Here is a 16,183-nt window from a genome sequence, read left to right as displayed (position 1 = left end):
GATCACGGCGAGTTTGGGTCCTCGAACGGGTCCGCGAACGGGTCGTCGCCGCCGCTCTTGTTCGAGGACCCGAACGGGTCGTCGGAGGCGCTGTCATCGCCGTCGGAGGTATCCCCGAAGGACAGCGTCTCACCCATGTCCATGTCCTGCTGGGAGTTCTGCGCCCCGCCGACCGGTAGCTGCTGGGCGGGCGCGTCGCCAAACGGATCGTCGTCCGAATCATCGTCCGAGTCGTCCGATGAGTCCGAGAAGGGTGGATCGGGCGCCACCGCGGGGGTTGTCGCGGGCGGCGCGGCTCCGAAAGGATCCGTGTCGTCGCTCGAAATCGAATCATCGCTCGAAACCGACGCATCTTCCACTCGTGCGTCGTCGTCGATCGTCTTGGACGTTCGCTCGAACGGCTGCTGGGAGAAACCGGCGGGAGCCGCGCCGAACGGCGACAAGGGCTCGGGCTCGGTCCACGGGTCAGCCGCCGACGGCTGAGACGACGCCCATCGAGCCGAATCCGGCGTCGTCGCCGGTTCATCTCGCGTTCCCCCGCTCGAAGGCTGGGGCGTGCGAGCGGCGTATTGGGCGGCGCGGTCGGATGGTCCGCTCGGTCGCCCACGACTGCGTCGCCAGAAGCAGCACGCGCCGCCGCAGACGTCGGCGATTTTCTTGCGATAATACAGGAGCACACAGCAAAAGATGAACGTCACCAGCGGGACGGTGATGACCAGGGCGAGGTCCTCCGCTGTCATGCCGTCATCCGATGAAAGTGGAGGTGGAGGTGGGGTTTTCGCGGCATTCAAGCTGCCTTCGAGAATTTCCAGTTGTTTGGAAAGTTCCACCGCGTGATCCGCCAGGCGAATCAATCGAGTAAATCCATCAGAGTTTGCGTCGATGCCGGGGATGTTGCTCAGCTCCACCTCTGGTCTTTCGACTCTGCTCGCGGTAGCACCCGGCAGCTTCGCGACGGAAGAGTCGATTTTCGACTGATCGATCTGGACGGTGCTCAGCAAAACGTTCACTGAAAAGTCCGCGAGAAGCTTACGACGACCCGACGCGAGGGACGCCTGGCAGGATCCGATGGATCTGTCAACTTCCATGAGTTTGTAAACGTCATCGCAAGCAATCGCCGCATTCACCGCATCCTGGGTTACAGTCACCCGCGTGATGTTCTTTCCCGCGATGATGGCGTCGGCGAGAAGAAGCGCCCTCGTTCTGTCATCCCCGCTGATCCCTGAGAGCAATGAGTCTCGAGCCGTCTCAGCGTCAGCCTTTGCCGATTTGAGATTTTCGGCAACCTTGTCTCGCTGGTCTTCAATGTCATTGACATTACCCAGGTCCAACGGAGGAAAAGGCGGCGGCGGTGGTGGCGGCGATGGGCTCATCGGTGGTGGTGAGCTGGGCGGTGGCGGACTCGGCGGCGGCGGCAGAGGCGGCGGCGGACTCGGCGGCGGGGGACTCGGCGGCGGGGGACTCGGCGGCGGTGGACTCGGCGGCGGCGGACTCGGCGGCGGCGGACTTGGCGGTGGGGGACTCGGCGGCGGGGGACTCGGCGGTGGAGGACTGGGCGGAGGACTCGGAGGCGGCGGTGGCGGCGGATTTGCCACGAGAGAGTAGACCCGCACGTAACCCGCGCCATTGGCCTCATCACTGGGATCGCTCGATCCAACCGCGACACGTTCTCCATCATCTGAAATAGAGACGGAGACACCAGAAAAGTCTCCTGAAGCCTCGTCGGTTATGCCGTTTGGCTGCTCCGTCACAGCGACGAGCGTCCAGTTCGTCGCCGGGTCGTACTGGTAAACTGTGACACGGCCAGTATTTTCCAGATTTCCAGTATCGTCGTAGTATGGTGCGCCGATGGCCACCCTGGTTCCATCCGCGGACAAGGAGACAGCAGTTCCAGATTTTTCATTTTTCTCCTTTCCGTCAATGTCCTCGCCGAGCTGCTGCCAAGACCCAGAGGTATCGTTGTACCGATATACCTTGACTTGTCCGATGTTAGATTTCGTGTCTTCGCTGTCACTATCGTGATTCTTTGCGCCGATTGCGACGTGAGTGCCATCAGCTGAGAGTGACACGGACATGCCGAAATAATCTTCCGCCTTGTCCGCCGTAAAATCTGCACCCAATTGCTTCCAATCACCGGCAGTGGCGTTCCATTCGTAGACACGGACATGTCCTTGAAAAACGAGAGCGTCTTCTTCGATTCCACCGAGGGCTAGTCGGGAGCCGTCGTCGGACAAGGACACGGACCAACCGGACATATGACCCTTTACGTTACCATTGATAGCGTTACCCATCGGGCTCCAAGCTTCCTTATTCCACTCAAACACGCGAACGTGTCCCGCACTTTGTTTTTCCAAGCCACCGGGATCATGGTATGGGGCACCGACAGCGAGGCGTGCGCCCGAACCAGATATTGCGACGGTGGAACCAAACATATCCTCGTCTGCCTCGCCGACGAGATCGGCGCCGAGTTTTATCCAATTGAGATCATCGTCATAATGGTATACTCGAACTTTGCCCTTGCCTTTTGACTTTTCCTGGGCCGCCCCGACGGCGAGTCGCGAGCCGTCTTTGGACAGAGACACCGCAGATCCAGCCTCATCGCCGACCTCTCCAGTGATATCACCTCCGAGCTGCTCCCATTTGAACGATAACCATCGATACACTCGAACGCGTCCATGGTAATCATCGGTGCTGCTTGCACCATCTTTGTCATGCTTCTTTGCTCCGAATGCCAACCGCATGCCATCCCCGGACAAAGAGACCGCCCCGCCATGATAGTCGGCGGCTTCGCCATCGAGATCTGCACCCATCCGATACCACTTGACCGGAGAGGGCGGTGGTGAACGAGGAATCGGCGGGGGAGGTGGGGAAGGCGGGGGAAGCGAGGGAGGTGGCGAGGGATTCGTCGCCGTCGGGGGCTCGGGCGCAGTTGCGTCCCACTTTGCCAGCTCGTATACCCGCACATGTCCGGAGTCCGTTCCGTTGGCGTCACTCCGGGGCGCTCCAATGGCGACGCGACTACCGTCGCCGGCCATCGAGACGGCGAAGCCAGCTGCATCACCAGCAGATTCGGCCAAGATGTCCAAACTGACGCCGACCCACTTGTCTGTTTTCCACTCGTACACTCGAACATAGCCGGTAACGGTACCGACGGTGAGGCGCGTCCCATTGGTCGAGAGAGACACCGAGAATCCAAACTGATCGCCGTCGTTGTCCCCATATAGGTCTACACCCCTCTTCTGCCACGCTTCACCAACCCACTTGTAGACCGCAACGCGACCCCTGCTCCCATATGCACCAGGCGCACCCACAGCAACGATTAAGACATCAGCCGCACCACCAGGGTCTTCATAATTCACCAACGCAAGTGACGATCCTGAGTATTCATAAGGGAGTGATCCGTCGATGTCAAGGCCTTTCTGCTTCCAACCCTCATTAGTAAAGTTATAGATGCGAACGTGTCCTGCACTTGCACCGCCGTTGTCGTTGAATGCCGAGCCAACTGCAAGATGGGTACCGTCGTCGGAGAGGTCTAGGGAAAACCCAGCCTCGTCTCCAATGTTCTCCTCTACAATGTCATCGGGAAGCTGAGCCCATTTTCCCGCCTCTTCTTTATACCTGTGCACGCGAACTATCCCGGTTTTCCTCCCGCTTGCGTCGTCTTTGAAAGCGGCGACGGCGAGGCGAGGGTTATTCTCGACTGTCGACATGGAGAGCTTCCATCCGAACCAATACCAATTTGACTCCCCCTGGAGAGACTCGCCGTACGTAGGCCATGACACTCCGTCTTTCAAGGAGAACACACGCACTCGACCCTTCTCTTCGTCGGACCAGAACGGAGCACCGACTGCGACAAGATCTCCATCGTCAGATAGAGATATGGCTTGGCCGAATTGGTCGAGAGCACTCGCGCCGTCGATATCTGCACCAACCTGATCCCAGCTGGAAGATGCCGATTTCCATTCAAACACTCTGACGTGGCCGGCGTTCTTCTTGTCCGTCCCGTCGCTCAAGGAAGATCCGATGGCCACTCGCAATCCATCTTGAGACATGGAAACAGCAGATCCCGAAAAGTCGTAGGCTGCGGATCCGTTGATGCCACCGCCCATGAGCCGCCATCCATCGGGGCTCGGTGGAGGCGGAGGCGGAGACGGTAGAGGAGGTGGCGACGGAGGAGGTGGAAGTTGCGATGGAGGAGGTGACAGAGGTGGAGGTGGAGCATTCTGGCAAGGCAGCAAGCCGCAGCACACCCAGAGGTCCACCTTTGTGCAACATCTCTTGTTTGTGCCGACAGCGCAGATCTCCGACTTTCTTGTCTCCTCGCCATCCCCGCACGTACTACTATCCCCGCATCCAGTCCAGTAGCAATTTTCGTACCTGATCCCTTCTTCCTCGTTGGGCTGCACGTCTGAATATTTCCAACCCTTGAACGGCGCCGAATCGATCTTGCAGTCCGATTCCCTGTACCCGGCGGGGCTCCCCGTGAGCCCGTGTCCACCGCTGCACTGCAGGCACTGGTCCGCGCGAACGTTGATCACAGACTGTGACACGCCAATCTCGTATCCAACGCCGCAACTCGACGTGCACAGAGGGTCCTGCGAGTATAATGCGGGTGGCGGAGGCGCGGGTGGCGGGGGCGGCGCGCAAGTCTGATTTTTGAGCTGGCACGTGCTCCCGTCGCAGCACGGGTCGACTGCGGAACAATCGTCCTTTCCGCAATCGCACTCCTCGTTCTCGTCGACAATCCCGTTGCCGCAAACCGCGGTGACCCCATGCGCGAGGCACTCGTAATCCCCAACCTGAGCTTCATACTTTGTGACGCTGCACGGAGACCAGGTTTCCGCAGACGCGTTCACGTGCTCAAACTGCTCGGCCATGATGAAAGGACCCGTCATATTCGTGCAAGTCGTGTCGCCGTCGTGGCTCATGCCGAGTTGGTGACCGATTTCGTGCGCGAGGACGAGTCCGGCTGCGGAGGGAGCGTCTGATTTGGACACCATCGCCACCGCCCCGGATCGATGCGCGTAGCAGCACCGGACAACGCCGTCCTCCCCGGTGGCGCACTCGTTCACACCGAGGCTCGAGTTTCTGCTCCCTGGAACGATCGTCCCGCAGTGTTTCGCGTCGTCGCCGCAGACGCTGTACTCGTTCGAAGCACCCACGATACTTCCAACCAGGTCACGACCCGTAAACAGGAAAGCGACGTCGTGCGACGGGAGGGTCTCAAGATTTTTGTCTCTCCACACCCCAAACGCATCACGCAGGGTCGTCGTGTTCGTTTCCTTCTTGTTCTCATCCGTGCGATAGTAAGCGCGGGTTGAATCCTCGGGAACGGCGTTGATCTCGGCGACGTCGCCGTCGCACCAGTCCTCTTGTTTCACCAGGACAATTTTCAACCCCGGGGAGAATGCACCGCTGAAACGAGCAGCCGCCGAGTCTACGACAGCTGCGGTGTGTGCGTGCATCTCGTCTCTCGAACTGCCGTACTCGTCGCACCTTCGCTTGTCGTTCACCACCAACAGCTCCAGGTACCTCGGGCGGTCTTCAGGACACGGGAACCCGGTGGTACATCGGGTGCACTCTGATTGGCCCGACTCGGAGTGGAAGCCCAACTCGCATCGGTCGCACTTGTGCCTGCCCTCAACCGCGGAGAAGTACCCCGCAGGACAAGGCGTGCATGATTGCCCGGCGGTCGAGGTCTTCCCGGCTGTACAATTCGCGCAATGCGTCGAATTCAACTCCTCCTGACCCGCACCGCAGTGCGATGATAGCAGCTGGCGCCTCGCCCCTGGGCCGAGGAATCTCAGCGCATCATCGCCCCGACCGCCCCGACCTGCGCCACGTGCCAGGATCGAGGCCCGCCCAGACGTGTTATCGACCCCGACGAGGTGTATCAGAGCCGCGACTGACGCCAGCGCGACGAATCCGGCGCGGATTTGACGCGCGGCGTCGCGCCTCATCGCCCGGGTCCTCGGCGCGCACCAGATGTGGCTGGAGGGCCCGGGCGAAAGTTCAGAAGAAAACGGTCACTTTTGTTTGGCCCGGTCCGAGACGCGCAATTTTCCCGGGTCGCCGACGAGGACGCGCTGCGCGGGTCGTTCGAGGTGTCCATGTTGGGTATCTATTCATAGAATTTCGATTAGAGACTAGTAGTAGTTACGTCGTGTGCGCATCGTGTGCGCCTGGTCGCTCGAGCGTGTTGTTGTTCAGTTGTGGTGGTGCGACGTTCGCCTGCGCACGCGCCTGCCCGCCGCGGTGGATCCATCCGGCTGCACGGTCCCCTGCGCCCCTCTCGCCCCGGCTCCGGCACCCGCGGTGATGGCGACGATCTCATCGTCCGCGTCCACGGCATCCAAGGCGACGCCATCCACGACGTTCCCCGCGCCTCCACCGCCGGTCGCGACATCATCCGGGTCAGCCGTCGCGTCATTCATGGCGGCGAGAGACTGCGGCGGCAACGCAGACCCCGCGAGTCCTACCGGGTCGCCGTGGTGCACCGCCGGGGCTCCAGCCGTCGGGATCGTCCCAACCGCGCCCATCCCACCCGCGTGCCCGCCGCCCGTCCCTCCCGTCACCGCAGCCGGGGTGGGCGACGGCTGTGCGCCGCCGAACCCGACGTCTCCGGCGCCGCCGAGCGCGAGGGGCGCTCCATGGATGCTCGCCGCATTAGCGTTAGCCATAGCGTTAGCCTGCTGCTGCTGCGTCGTGTCCCGCATCGCCACCGTTCGAAGGAGCTCGCTCGCCAGCTGCGGGCACGACTGCTCCATGTGCTTGTACCCGTCCGTCTGCATCACCTCCGCCAGGTGCAGCGCTACGTACTCGAGGCAGGCTCGTTTCAGCGCGTGCGCGTGGTTCTGCTCGGCGAGCGCGAGCGTCGTCGCCGCCGTCTCCACGTCCACCATGTCGCACAGCCTCGACTCGCATATGGCGCGCAGCCTCGTGAGGTCGTACCTGTCGGCGGCGACGAGCAGGTGCTGGGTCATGGCGACGTCCAGGTCGATGCCGTCCAGGTCGGGCGGGGTCGAATTCCCAGTCCCAGAGGGGGTGCCCGGTTCGCCCTCCGTCCCGGTAACTCTCCTACCGCCCGACGCGTGCGAGGCCAAGGCGCCGGCGGCGTTCGCGCGCCCCGGGCCGCTCGCGCGGTACCCGTTGTCCGTGACGGGTCCCCTCCCGCTGCCGTCGGGGAGCTCGTCGGAGTAGATGAAGTGCATCAGGAGCTTAAACACGGGCGCGCGAATGTCCGAGAGTCGAACCACCCCCTCCGACCCCTCGCGCATCTCCGCCCCGGTCCTGAGCATGGCCCTGAACGCCGAGGATCGCGCGGACATGATGAGGGAGTGCGCCGGGAACTTCTCGCCCTCCACCTCGAACACGCAGTCCGTCTTGTCCGCGTCGTCGGTGAGCAATTTCCTCACCTCGTCGCCCAGCGTGGGGAACGAGGAGACGTCAATCGACATGAGCGGATTCGCCTTGTTTATGCGGTGAAGCGCGCCGCCGTTGGTCACCACCAGCTCGATCTCGTACCTGATGACGATCGTGTCGTCCACCAGGTACCCGTTCTGAGGGTTCTCGAGCACGCTCCGGCGCACGAACTTGCGGTATCCGTGGCAATTTCTCGCATTCGGGTCCTGTCTCGCGCAGCTGATCTTCACCGCGCCCTGATCTCGCTGCCTTCCCTTCGTGATGTCCCTGTTGCCCGTGCCGGTCTGGTCGACCAGCGTGAACCTGTGGAACGCTCGGACGACGCGCCCGCTGCTCGAGTGGACCACACCCTGGGGCCTGGGGCCCTCGCCGATGAGTGCGACGAAGAGCGCCGCGTACGGGTCGTCGTTCGGGGGCGGAGCCTGCTGGGTCTCGCTAATGCTCCGCTTGCCGTCGGGGTAGAAGAGGAGGACCCACTCGTGACCGCCGACCGTGAACCTGTCGCTCGCGATGGGCTCGCCGTCGCCGATACCCTTCAGGAGGGAGTAGCCGCTGATGACGTGCTCGTGCTCGCCTGCGCGGAAGGGAGCGGAGGTGGGGCGCGCGTTAGGGTAAATTTCCCGGGAGACGAAGGGGGTGCAGCAAATTTTGCCGCGTTCGCGAGCAAAGGTCACGGGAGGAGGACGAGGGTTTGGACGAGAGACGTACCCATGACGGTGACGGTGACCGTCTTGGACTGGCCCGAGAGCGCAGCCTGCGTCGTCTGCGCGAGCTGCGCCATGTTTGGTGCGTCTCCTGCGCGACTCGAAAGTGCCGGCGGGTGAGCCCCGAGGAGAAACTTCTTCGTCTCGTCATTCTTTCCTTTCCGCGGCGGAGACAGCCTCGCGTGCACGGACCGATTCGACAGCCAGCGCGCGATCGGCTCGCAGCGCTGGGGTTCGCGCCAAAATTTCAAACTGTTTGGACAGACGATCTGGACGACTGGGTCAGATCGAGCGCCACAGGGACCGAACTCGATGGCGGATCCCGACGCGGCCTCCGCGGCGCTCATCGCGAAGCTCCTGCAGGAGGAGAACCCCTACGGCGAGGACGTTTACGGCTACCAGGACGACTCCGACGACGAGGATTACGGCCGAGCGAAGCGCAAGAAGAAAAAGAAGGCGCCCAAGCCCCCGAAGGAGCCCAAGCCTCCGAAGGAGCCCAAGCCTCCGAAGGAGCCCAAGGCGCCGAAGGAACCCAAGCGTCCGCGCGAGCCCACGGGCGACGAGGAATTCACCGAAACCGGCAGGCGCAAGCGCAAGGATGCCGGCACGGCGCGCGCCAAGGCCCGGCCTTGGGACGATCAGGAGGAGGTGAAATTCCGCGAGGCGCTCGTGCTGTACGGCAGGGACTGGAAGAAGTGCGCCGAGCACGTCGGCACGAGGGACGCGCGATCGTTCACTTCTCACGCTCAGAAGCACTTCATCAAGCTTTGCCTCCAGGGCAAGCCCTTGCCCGCGAAGGTGAGGGAAACCGGCGACGGGTACACCCTCTCCGGCAAGCCTCTGGATCCCAACTCCTCCGCGGCGAAGCAGTACGGCTTCAAGGTGGATACGTCGTTCACCTTGCCGGACGGGACCCGACCCGCCGGGCTCATGACCGCGGAGGACGCCGAGGAGGCCGAGAAGGCGAGGCAGGCGAAGGTGGCCGAGACGGTGGGAAAGCTGCCCGTCGACTCCGACGGACGCTTCAAGGTGGGAACCGTCCTCAGGAAGAAGTTTGACGAGGAGGTTGAACGCGACGAAAACGCAGACGCCAACCCCAACGTCGGCACAGAGGACGACGACAGCGCCGAGAAGTGGATCGAGGGCAAGGTGGTTGACGTGGACAAGGACGACGCCGACAACCCTCTGCCGTACTCCGTCGAGTTCGACGATGGAACCTTCGAGGATCTCGCGCACGAGGAACTCGAGGTTTGGGTCCAGGCCCGAATCAAGCATCAGAAGACGGAGGAGCGCCGAGCATGGGAGGAGGAAATGGAGCGCAAACGATCTGAGAGGGAAGCTGAGAGGGAAGCCAAACTCGCGGATAAGGAGCAGAAGGCTGCGGAGAAGGCTGCGGAGAAGGAGGCCAAGCAGCTCGCCAAGGTGAGGGAAGCCAGAGACCGGGCCGCGGCCGAAGCCGCCGCCGCCGAGCCCACGGAGTACGCTCGGAGCAGGCCGAGACGTGAGACCGCGGCGGTTGGAGCGACCACGTTCAGGGATGCGGGCGGCGGCACCCTTGAGCTCCATCCCATGCGTAAGTTCTCCCCTTCCCCTCCCGGGTCAGGTGTGCCCGGGGCGCAGCCTTTCAAGCTTACCGTCTCCCCGGCGGCCATGTTGGTCATGGACCTCCACGCGCACCTGTGCACCAACGAGGTCATCGGATACCTCGGCGGTTCATGGGACCCCGACACCAAGTCTCTGACCATCGAACGCGCCTTCCCCGGTCGCGGCGTGGCGAGTGGCATGGACGTGGAGATGGACCCGATCGCGGAGGTTGAGCTCAAATCTCAGGTTGAGGCGCAGAACATGAAGGTTGTGGGTTGGTACCACTCGCACCCCGTGTTCGAACCAACGCCGTCGGGTGTGGACATCAACAACCAGCTCAACTATCAGCGCCTTTTCCGCGACGAACCCGTCGGGGTGGAGCCGTTCGTCGGGTTCATCGTCGGACCCTACGACATGCGGCTGCCCAATCAGGTGAGCTCGGTGACCGCCTTTTGCGCGCAGCGTCTGATGAAGGCTGGCGCGACGGAGGATGTCCCGTTCGAGGTTTCTTACGGCCTGTCCGACGATAAGGACGTCGAGCCTCTGACGGTGGGCAGTATGGCGGCGGTGGTGGTTCAGAACAAGAGCACCGAGGGCAGGGTGAACCCCACGGAGCTGTGGCGGCCTTTTACAACCTTCGAGAACTTCAAACCTGGCGGCGGGCCGTGTACAAAGCTCGCAAAGCTGAGGGCCAGTCTTTGCGCCAGGTTGCCCGCGGGCATGTCGGAACTGAGGGAAGAGGAGATCATGGATGGGGTGGCGAAGACGATCCAGACGTCGTGGGGAGTCGACCTCGGGTATTGACGAGGAGTGTGAGTGTGAGTACGTGCTTTTTGCTGCTGTTGACGAGCGTTGTTTAAGGTGCTAAAATCAATCAATGTCCTATGGGTTCTAATCCGCCGCCATTCGCCGTCGCTGCATCTATATGCGCACGAGCCGAGTCCAGCTCCGCGTCAACCTTCATCCTCTCAAAGTAAACCGGGCAATCGAGCGAGAAACACTCGATCTCGCCACCACCTCCGCCGCCGCCACATCCCGCACAAATCGCCGCCATGGCGGCCAAACGATGTTCAAGCTGAGCTCCACGCCACGCCAGTGTCGCCGCGGCCATCGGCGAGTCGCCGCAATCCTCGCACACGACTCTCGGTGGCTTTGTCAGTTGCCCGCAAACCGCGCAATGCCTCGACAGGTAGTATCCATCTATGGTCGCGCCCTGCCTGGCGGCTGGTCCGCCAATCATCAACGTGGGCCGTTTGTTCGCAGTCGCTCGAGGCGGCGGGGGCACTTCAGCGAGCCACGCGGGGACGTCCGCACCAACCAGTCCGAGGCACCTCTGGAGCGCGGGAACTATCTGCTTCTTGCAGTAGTACTCCGCATGCAACCTGAGGCTACCGCGGCTTTCGATGAGCTCGCCCGGCGAGAACACCATGTCGATGAGCCTCGCGCCCGGTTGTCCGTGCGTCACGACGTACCTGACGCGCTCGCCGTGTTTTGGCTCGCCCCTCGGATCCTTCGCGAGAGCCTTACTCGCCACGAGCGCGGCGGGCGGAAGTTGACCGCCATTCGCCGAGGAGTAGGTCCCGAGCCGAACCTCCTTTGCAAAGATAAACTCTCGAATCGGCACTCGACCCGCGAGAATCTTGCTGAGCTGAGACTGCACGTACCGCTTGACCAGGCTCAGGTCCTTGGAGGCAAACAGAAGCCTCAGCGAAGTTCGCATGATCTTCACCACCGCCGGGCACGAGTCTCTGCGCACAGTCTCGATTCCCTTCGCATCAAACGTTGGCACAGTCTGCGAAGGCGTCTCAAACATGTGACCGACGTAGCGTTTCTTCGTGACCAGCATGCACGGCGAGTACACCTTCTCGAGCTTCAGCACCACGGGAGGAGGGTTCTCGGCGGTGACCGCCGCGGCAATTTCTTGACCGATGATGTGCGCCTCTTCCACTGTCCGACCCGGCATGTGCACAAACAAAGAGTCAGTGTCGCCGTACACCACCCTCGCGCCCCAACGCGGGTTGGAGTGCACCGTCTGGATGGCGCGCTCCAGAGTCTCCCTCCCACTCTGTACGATGGCATCAGCGAGCTCAGCCATGGGCATCCGGCCAGAGAATCCTGCCGCGGTGTACCCGTAGGTGACGTTGGCGATGAGCTTGAGACCAAACTGACGCGCGTTCAGTGCCCGGCGGCGCGCGCGCTGGTCCGCTGGTGTTCGCTTCAGCGCCTGCTTGACCATCACACGCGTGTCCAGAATTTCCGTGAGGAGCCGCGGCAGGACACCGGGTCGAGCCGAGTGAGGTGCAAACATCACGCCGTTGGGTGCACACGTCACTCCGGGCGGAGCCTCCGATCCGTCGCCGTTGACGAGCGATGGGAGTAGGCCGCGAGGCAGCGCGAGCTCTGCAACGCCGAGCTTGGCGGGGGGACCGCCGCCAAGTCCCGGCGTCTGTCGCGCGACGACGGAGCCTCCATCGCCGCCGTCAACGTCTCTCGGCACTCTTCCCATGCACGTAGAGTAGCACAAGTTGTAAGCGATAACCATCGATGGATAGAGCGACTGAAAATCCAGAACAGCCACTGGATCGTCGTACATCTTCGACTCGGGTTCCATCACCAGCGGCAGGCATTCCATCGCGGGCTGCCTCGCAACCTGTTCCTTGTTAGGGCTGATCATGACGTAATTTTGGGTGTGCGCGAGTCGCAGCAACATGGACTCGACCCTGTACTGACTGCCCCTGGACAGCACCGAGAAGAAGTCGATGCCGAAGATTCGAGCCTGCTCTGCGGTGCGCGCGACCAGGTCGAGCTGCTCCATCATCCTCGCGGTGATGTTCGATCGAGAAGTCGCGTGGCGTATGGCACGCCAGCGCTGATGCGCGATGCCTACGCCTGGACCGATGGCCGAGTCGCCGCCTCGAGCCCACCGCGCGAGAGTCTTTGCAGGAAAACACGGTAGACGTCGTCGCAGCACGGCGTGTGCGCATGATTCGAGCGTGTACGACTGCAACTTCAGTTCACCGCGAAGAGTGCGCCACAGGTTGATCACGATGCGACCCGTGACGTGGATTCCGCTCGCGTGTAAGCGACCGTATTCATCGTCCTGTCGCTCCGCTGCGCCCGGTCGTCGTTCATCCCTGGAAATCTCCCGCAACAACCCGATGTTGAGCACCGCCGCTCGCTCCGCGAGGTACCCGAGCGATGAACCCTGGATCTCGAAACCGGCGATGACGTCGGGGTCGAAGGAACGAACCGTGTTGATAAACCCTCGGAGCAACTCGGTCTCATCGTCGAATGCGTGAACGTCGATGTCCTCCGGCGCGCCATCCTCGACGCCCCAACCCCAAGTGCGATCCAGGACATCCTCATCCTCTTCGCCACGCACTTCTCGGTCGTTATTTGGCGTCGGTTGGTGTTTCTCTCGAAGAATCAGCGCAACGTCGTGTGTGGTAACGCCGCCATCGTCTGAGAATCGCATAGCAATCACAAGAACGGAATCGTGCCTCGGATTTGGTAACAGGTCACCCCGCGTGTCGCCGATGCACTCCACGCACATCACCCCTAGATTCAATGTGCCATTTTCTCCATCGTCAGTCGTGTTCGCGCCACCTTGGGATCGGAACTCGACCGAGTCGCTGTTTGGAGTCGAATCGACGCCGGCACCTGTGTCTGGTGGTGTGAGCTGCGAAAATCCGCGGCGACGACTTCGGCGACGTGCACTTCGCGTTATCGACGCAGGCGACTTCGATTTTGACTTTGAGGTTCTTTGGTGGACATTCTTCTCTGCATGATCCTCGAGCTCGTCGGGATGTGCCTCGCATCCGTCGTAGCGCAGCAGCTCAATGAAACCCGACGGGTCATCGTATTTGGGCGAAGGTGGACGATGTGGGAAAGGCGATGCCGACAAACTCTCACTCCTGAGAGACTTCACCGCGGGTTTTTGGTTCGGTCGTCGGTTTGAACCATCGTCGTCCTCAACAAACGTGTCGCCGTCACCAAGCCCAATCTGTGCGGGTCCAGACTGGCCGCGGTTGCCGCCAGCTTTGGGAATACCCTCGTCGTCATCAGCCTCGTGCAGGGTCTCGAGCCAACGATCGAGCCTATCATCGGCGGTAACGCGATCATCGGGAGTGTGTGTGGCTGCGGCAACCGCCGACATTCTCAAGATTCCCCCAGGGGGGTTGAAGAATGGTGACGGGGGAGGACCGTCGGCGATAGATTTTCTCGCCGCTTCCGTTCTATCCGCGGGGGTAGCGCCGACGGGCGCGTCGGGTGCTGCGACGAGGTTGATCGATTTCGACCTAGTCACACCCAACCACGCGTCGATCCGTACACGAGAGGGTGGCGGGCGAATTGGCCGAAGTGCCCAAAGCTTTACTCGCCCGGGCTCGTCGTCGGTGTCCCTTGAAGCCAGGCCGTTATCTGATGCCGCTAGCATCATCGCTTGCATCGCGTCCCGCCGAGAGAATGGCGGTAGCTCGTCGGGGTTGGACGTGGGTAGACGAAACACCCTGCCTGCAAATACGAACGGACGCGCGGGGGCATCAGCGATCCTACCGTAAAACGGTTTCTGGTTCACCACGGAGGGCAACCCGTGGTCCGCGAGGGTGGCCAGCAGCTTCGCCGTGTCAGGAGGCCCTCGCTTCAACCGCAACGCGAAGGTGGCGTCATCCCCAGCATCTCGGTCTTCCCTAGGCTCGATAGATGACCCTATAGTCGCTGAGCTTTTCCTTTGGGACGAAACTCGGTAAACTCGGGAGTCGTCTTCTGCACACGCAAAGTGAGCGTACCCATTCACGTCCCGTATCCGCCGATCAGTCTCTGTCACCGGCTCACCGCATATGAAGCAAGGACCCTTGACCGCCGAGGAGGGCGTGAACCGCACTCGTTTTGCTACGCCTTCCATCTCGGGAGTCTCCGCGATACCAGCGTCGGGTCCCGTGAGGCTCCTTTTCATGGAAGTGGAACCCAAAAGTTGGGGTTCTGTGTCTGGAACGTCATCTTCGGTGTCGACAAGCCCCGAGACACTTCGCTTGGGACCAGGCGTTGACGATACAGCTAATCGACGACGTTCCTCGTTCGCGCACGATTTGTGCGCGTACCCTTTAGTCCGCGACCGTTCGCGTGGATGTCCTTGGGTAGTCAAGCCGCAGATGCGGCAGGTCTTGTCCACCTTGGGCGGCGCTGGCATCTTGGGCTCTGCCTTTTCGGGGCCTTTTGCCGGTATGGGGTCTGGCTCAACCGGTGACGGCGCAGTGCACGCAATGATATCGTCGCACTCACGCTGCGTCGCGGCGATGTGCATGTCGCCGTCATCTTCATCATCACCGTATGGATCTTCACCGTCCCCATCACCCTCAATTTCCTCGCGCTCAGCCGCTCTCGCCGCGACTGCCGCGATTGATTTTCTGAGACGCCTCTGAGACGCCTCAACCTCACCTTCCGACCCGTCGATGAATGAGCCACCACCAAGAGACTCGCGCGCCATGCGCACTGCTTTCATGGCAGATTTTGGCGCTGCCAGCATAGCCTCCCGAACCGTCGCCTCGACATCATCGTCGTCAGTGCCGTCTGCATTTTCCACCGGTGAGTTTTCATTGTCAGCCAGCCTGACCCCTTCGAGGGACGCTCCGCGGGGCTCTTCACCGTCGTCCCCCGATCGATCAGCTCCCCCGTCAACCATCCAACGAAGCAATTCGTACATTTCTTCCTGTTGCGTGTTACCCTCCTGCGAACCCCCGTCGACGCTCCTTCTAGGATCCGCCTGCGACGCCGTGACAGCTTCCTTGTTGATGACGTCGTCTGTAGCCACAGGATCAAACGCCCTTGATGTCCTCGACAACCTTCCCTTCTTTCCCGCTCGTTGCGACGAGCCTGCGGCAGCCTTTCCCTGGGATGATGGCTCAATCGAACCGTTGTCTTGGGACGACGCGTTCGCGGGTCGTACAGCGTCGAGAAACGCATCCGGATCATCTCCAGAGCGGCGGCCATCTTGGGACCATCTCCGAACCAGACCGGGCGGGGTCTGTGTTTCAAACGCCCCACGGTCGATTGAACGAGATCGGGATTCACCAAGGCCGATTACGCTCATCGATCTTTGGCTTTGCCCCGCACCGAGGTCATCCCCCGCACCGAGGTCATCTTCTCGCCCCTCGCCTCTCTCCTCGCGAAGGATATCCCCCAGTGTCAGAGCGCCCCCAACCGGGACGCCAGTTTCGTCCCGCGCCTCGACGGCAGCCGCAGCCGCGACCCGCCGCGAGAGCTCGCTCACCAGTCTGTCGGTCTTGGTCAGGTCTCGAATACTTCTCGGTGGTGGACTCGGCGCGACGGGAGCGGGCTCGCCCCTCGCAGCGGCCCTTCTCGCCTCTTCCTCCCACACCGGGGCGAGCGACTGGACCAACCGAGCCCCGTTCTGTTCCCCAGGCGGCGCCGCCGTCGCCAGCGGTTGCCGGACGACGTCCTTGGGGTTTGTCAGA

General features: G+C 61.9%; 4 protein-coding genes across 4 annotated transcripts; 1 reads left to right on the top strand and 3 right to left on the bottom strand.

Moving 5' to 3' along the window:
* Positions 1-2: 2 nt before the first annotated feature.
* Positions 3-5,960, bottom strand: TNF (receptor-like cell wall protein; the record flags this gene model as incomplete). The annotated part of the gene is made up of 1 exon (XM_002505332.1): positions 3-5,960. One exon carries the CDS (start codon positions 5,958-5,960, stop codon positions 3-5), a length of 5,958 nt encoding a protein of 1,985 aa, XP_002505378.1.
* A 146-nt stretch (positions 5,961-6,106) lies between these two features.
* MICPUN_63354 (predicted protein) lies at positions 6,107-8,203 on the bottom strand (the record flags this gene model as incomplete). Its single annotated transcript, XM_002505331.1, has 2 exons — positions 6,107-7,996; positions 8,131-8,203. 2 exons carry the CDS (start codon positions 8,201-8,203, stop codon positions 6,207-6,209), a joined length of 1,863 nt encoding a protein of 620 aa, XP_002505377.1. The 3' UTR covers positions 6,107-6,206.
* Positions 8,204-8,438: 235 nt separating this feature from the next.
* Positions 8,439-10,514, top strand: MICPUN_63353 (predicted protein; the record flags this gene model as incomplete). Its single annotated transcript, XM_002505583.1, has 1 exon — positions 8,439-10,514. The coding sequence occupies one exon, from the start codon at positions 8,439-8,441 to the stop codon at positions 10,512-10,514; it is 2,076 nt and encodes a 691-aa protein (XP_002505629.1).
* A 70-nt stretch (positions 10,515-10,584) lies between these two features.
* MICPUN_75058 (predicted protein) lies at positions 10,585-12,990 on the bottom strand (the record flags this gene model as incomplete). Its single annotated transcript, XM_002505330.1, has 3 exons — positions 10,585-10,592; positions 10,644-12,123; positions 12,172-12,990. Coding segments are annotated over 3 exons (2,307 nt in total), but the record flags the coding sequence as incomplete, so codon positions are not given.
* Positions 12,991-16,183: the final 3,193 nt, after the last annotated feature.

This window comes from Micromonas commoda, chromosome 13, assembly GCF_000090985.2.
Source record: "Micromonas commoda chromosome 13, complete sequence".
NCBI classification, from domain to species: Eukaryota; Viridiplantae; Chlorophyta; class Mamiellophyceae; order Mamiellales; family Mamiellaceae; genus Micromonas; species Micromonas commoda.
The sequence above is the reverse complement of the archived record's forward strand: the minus strand, read 5'-3'. Positions and strand labels throughout refer to the sequence as shown.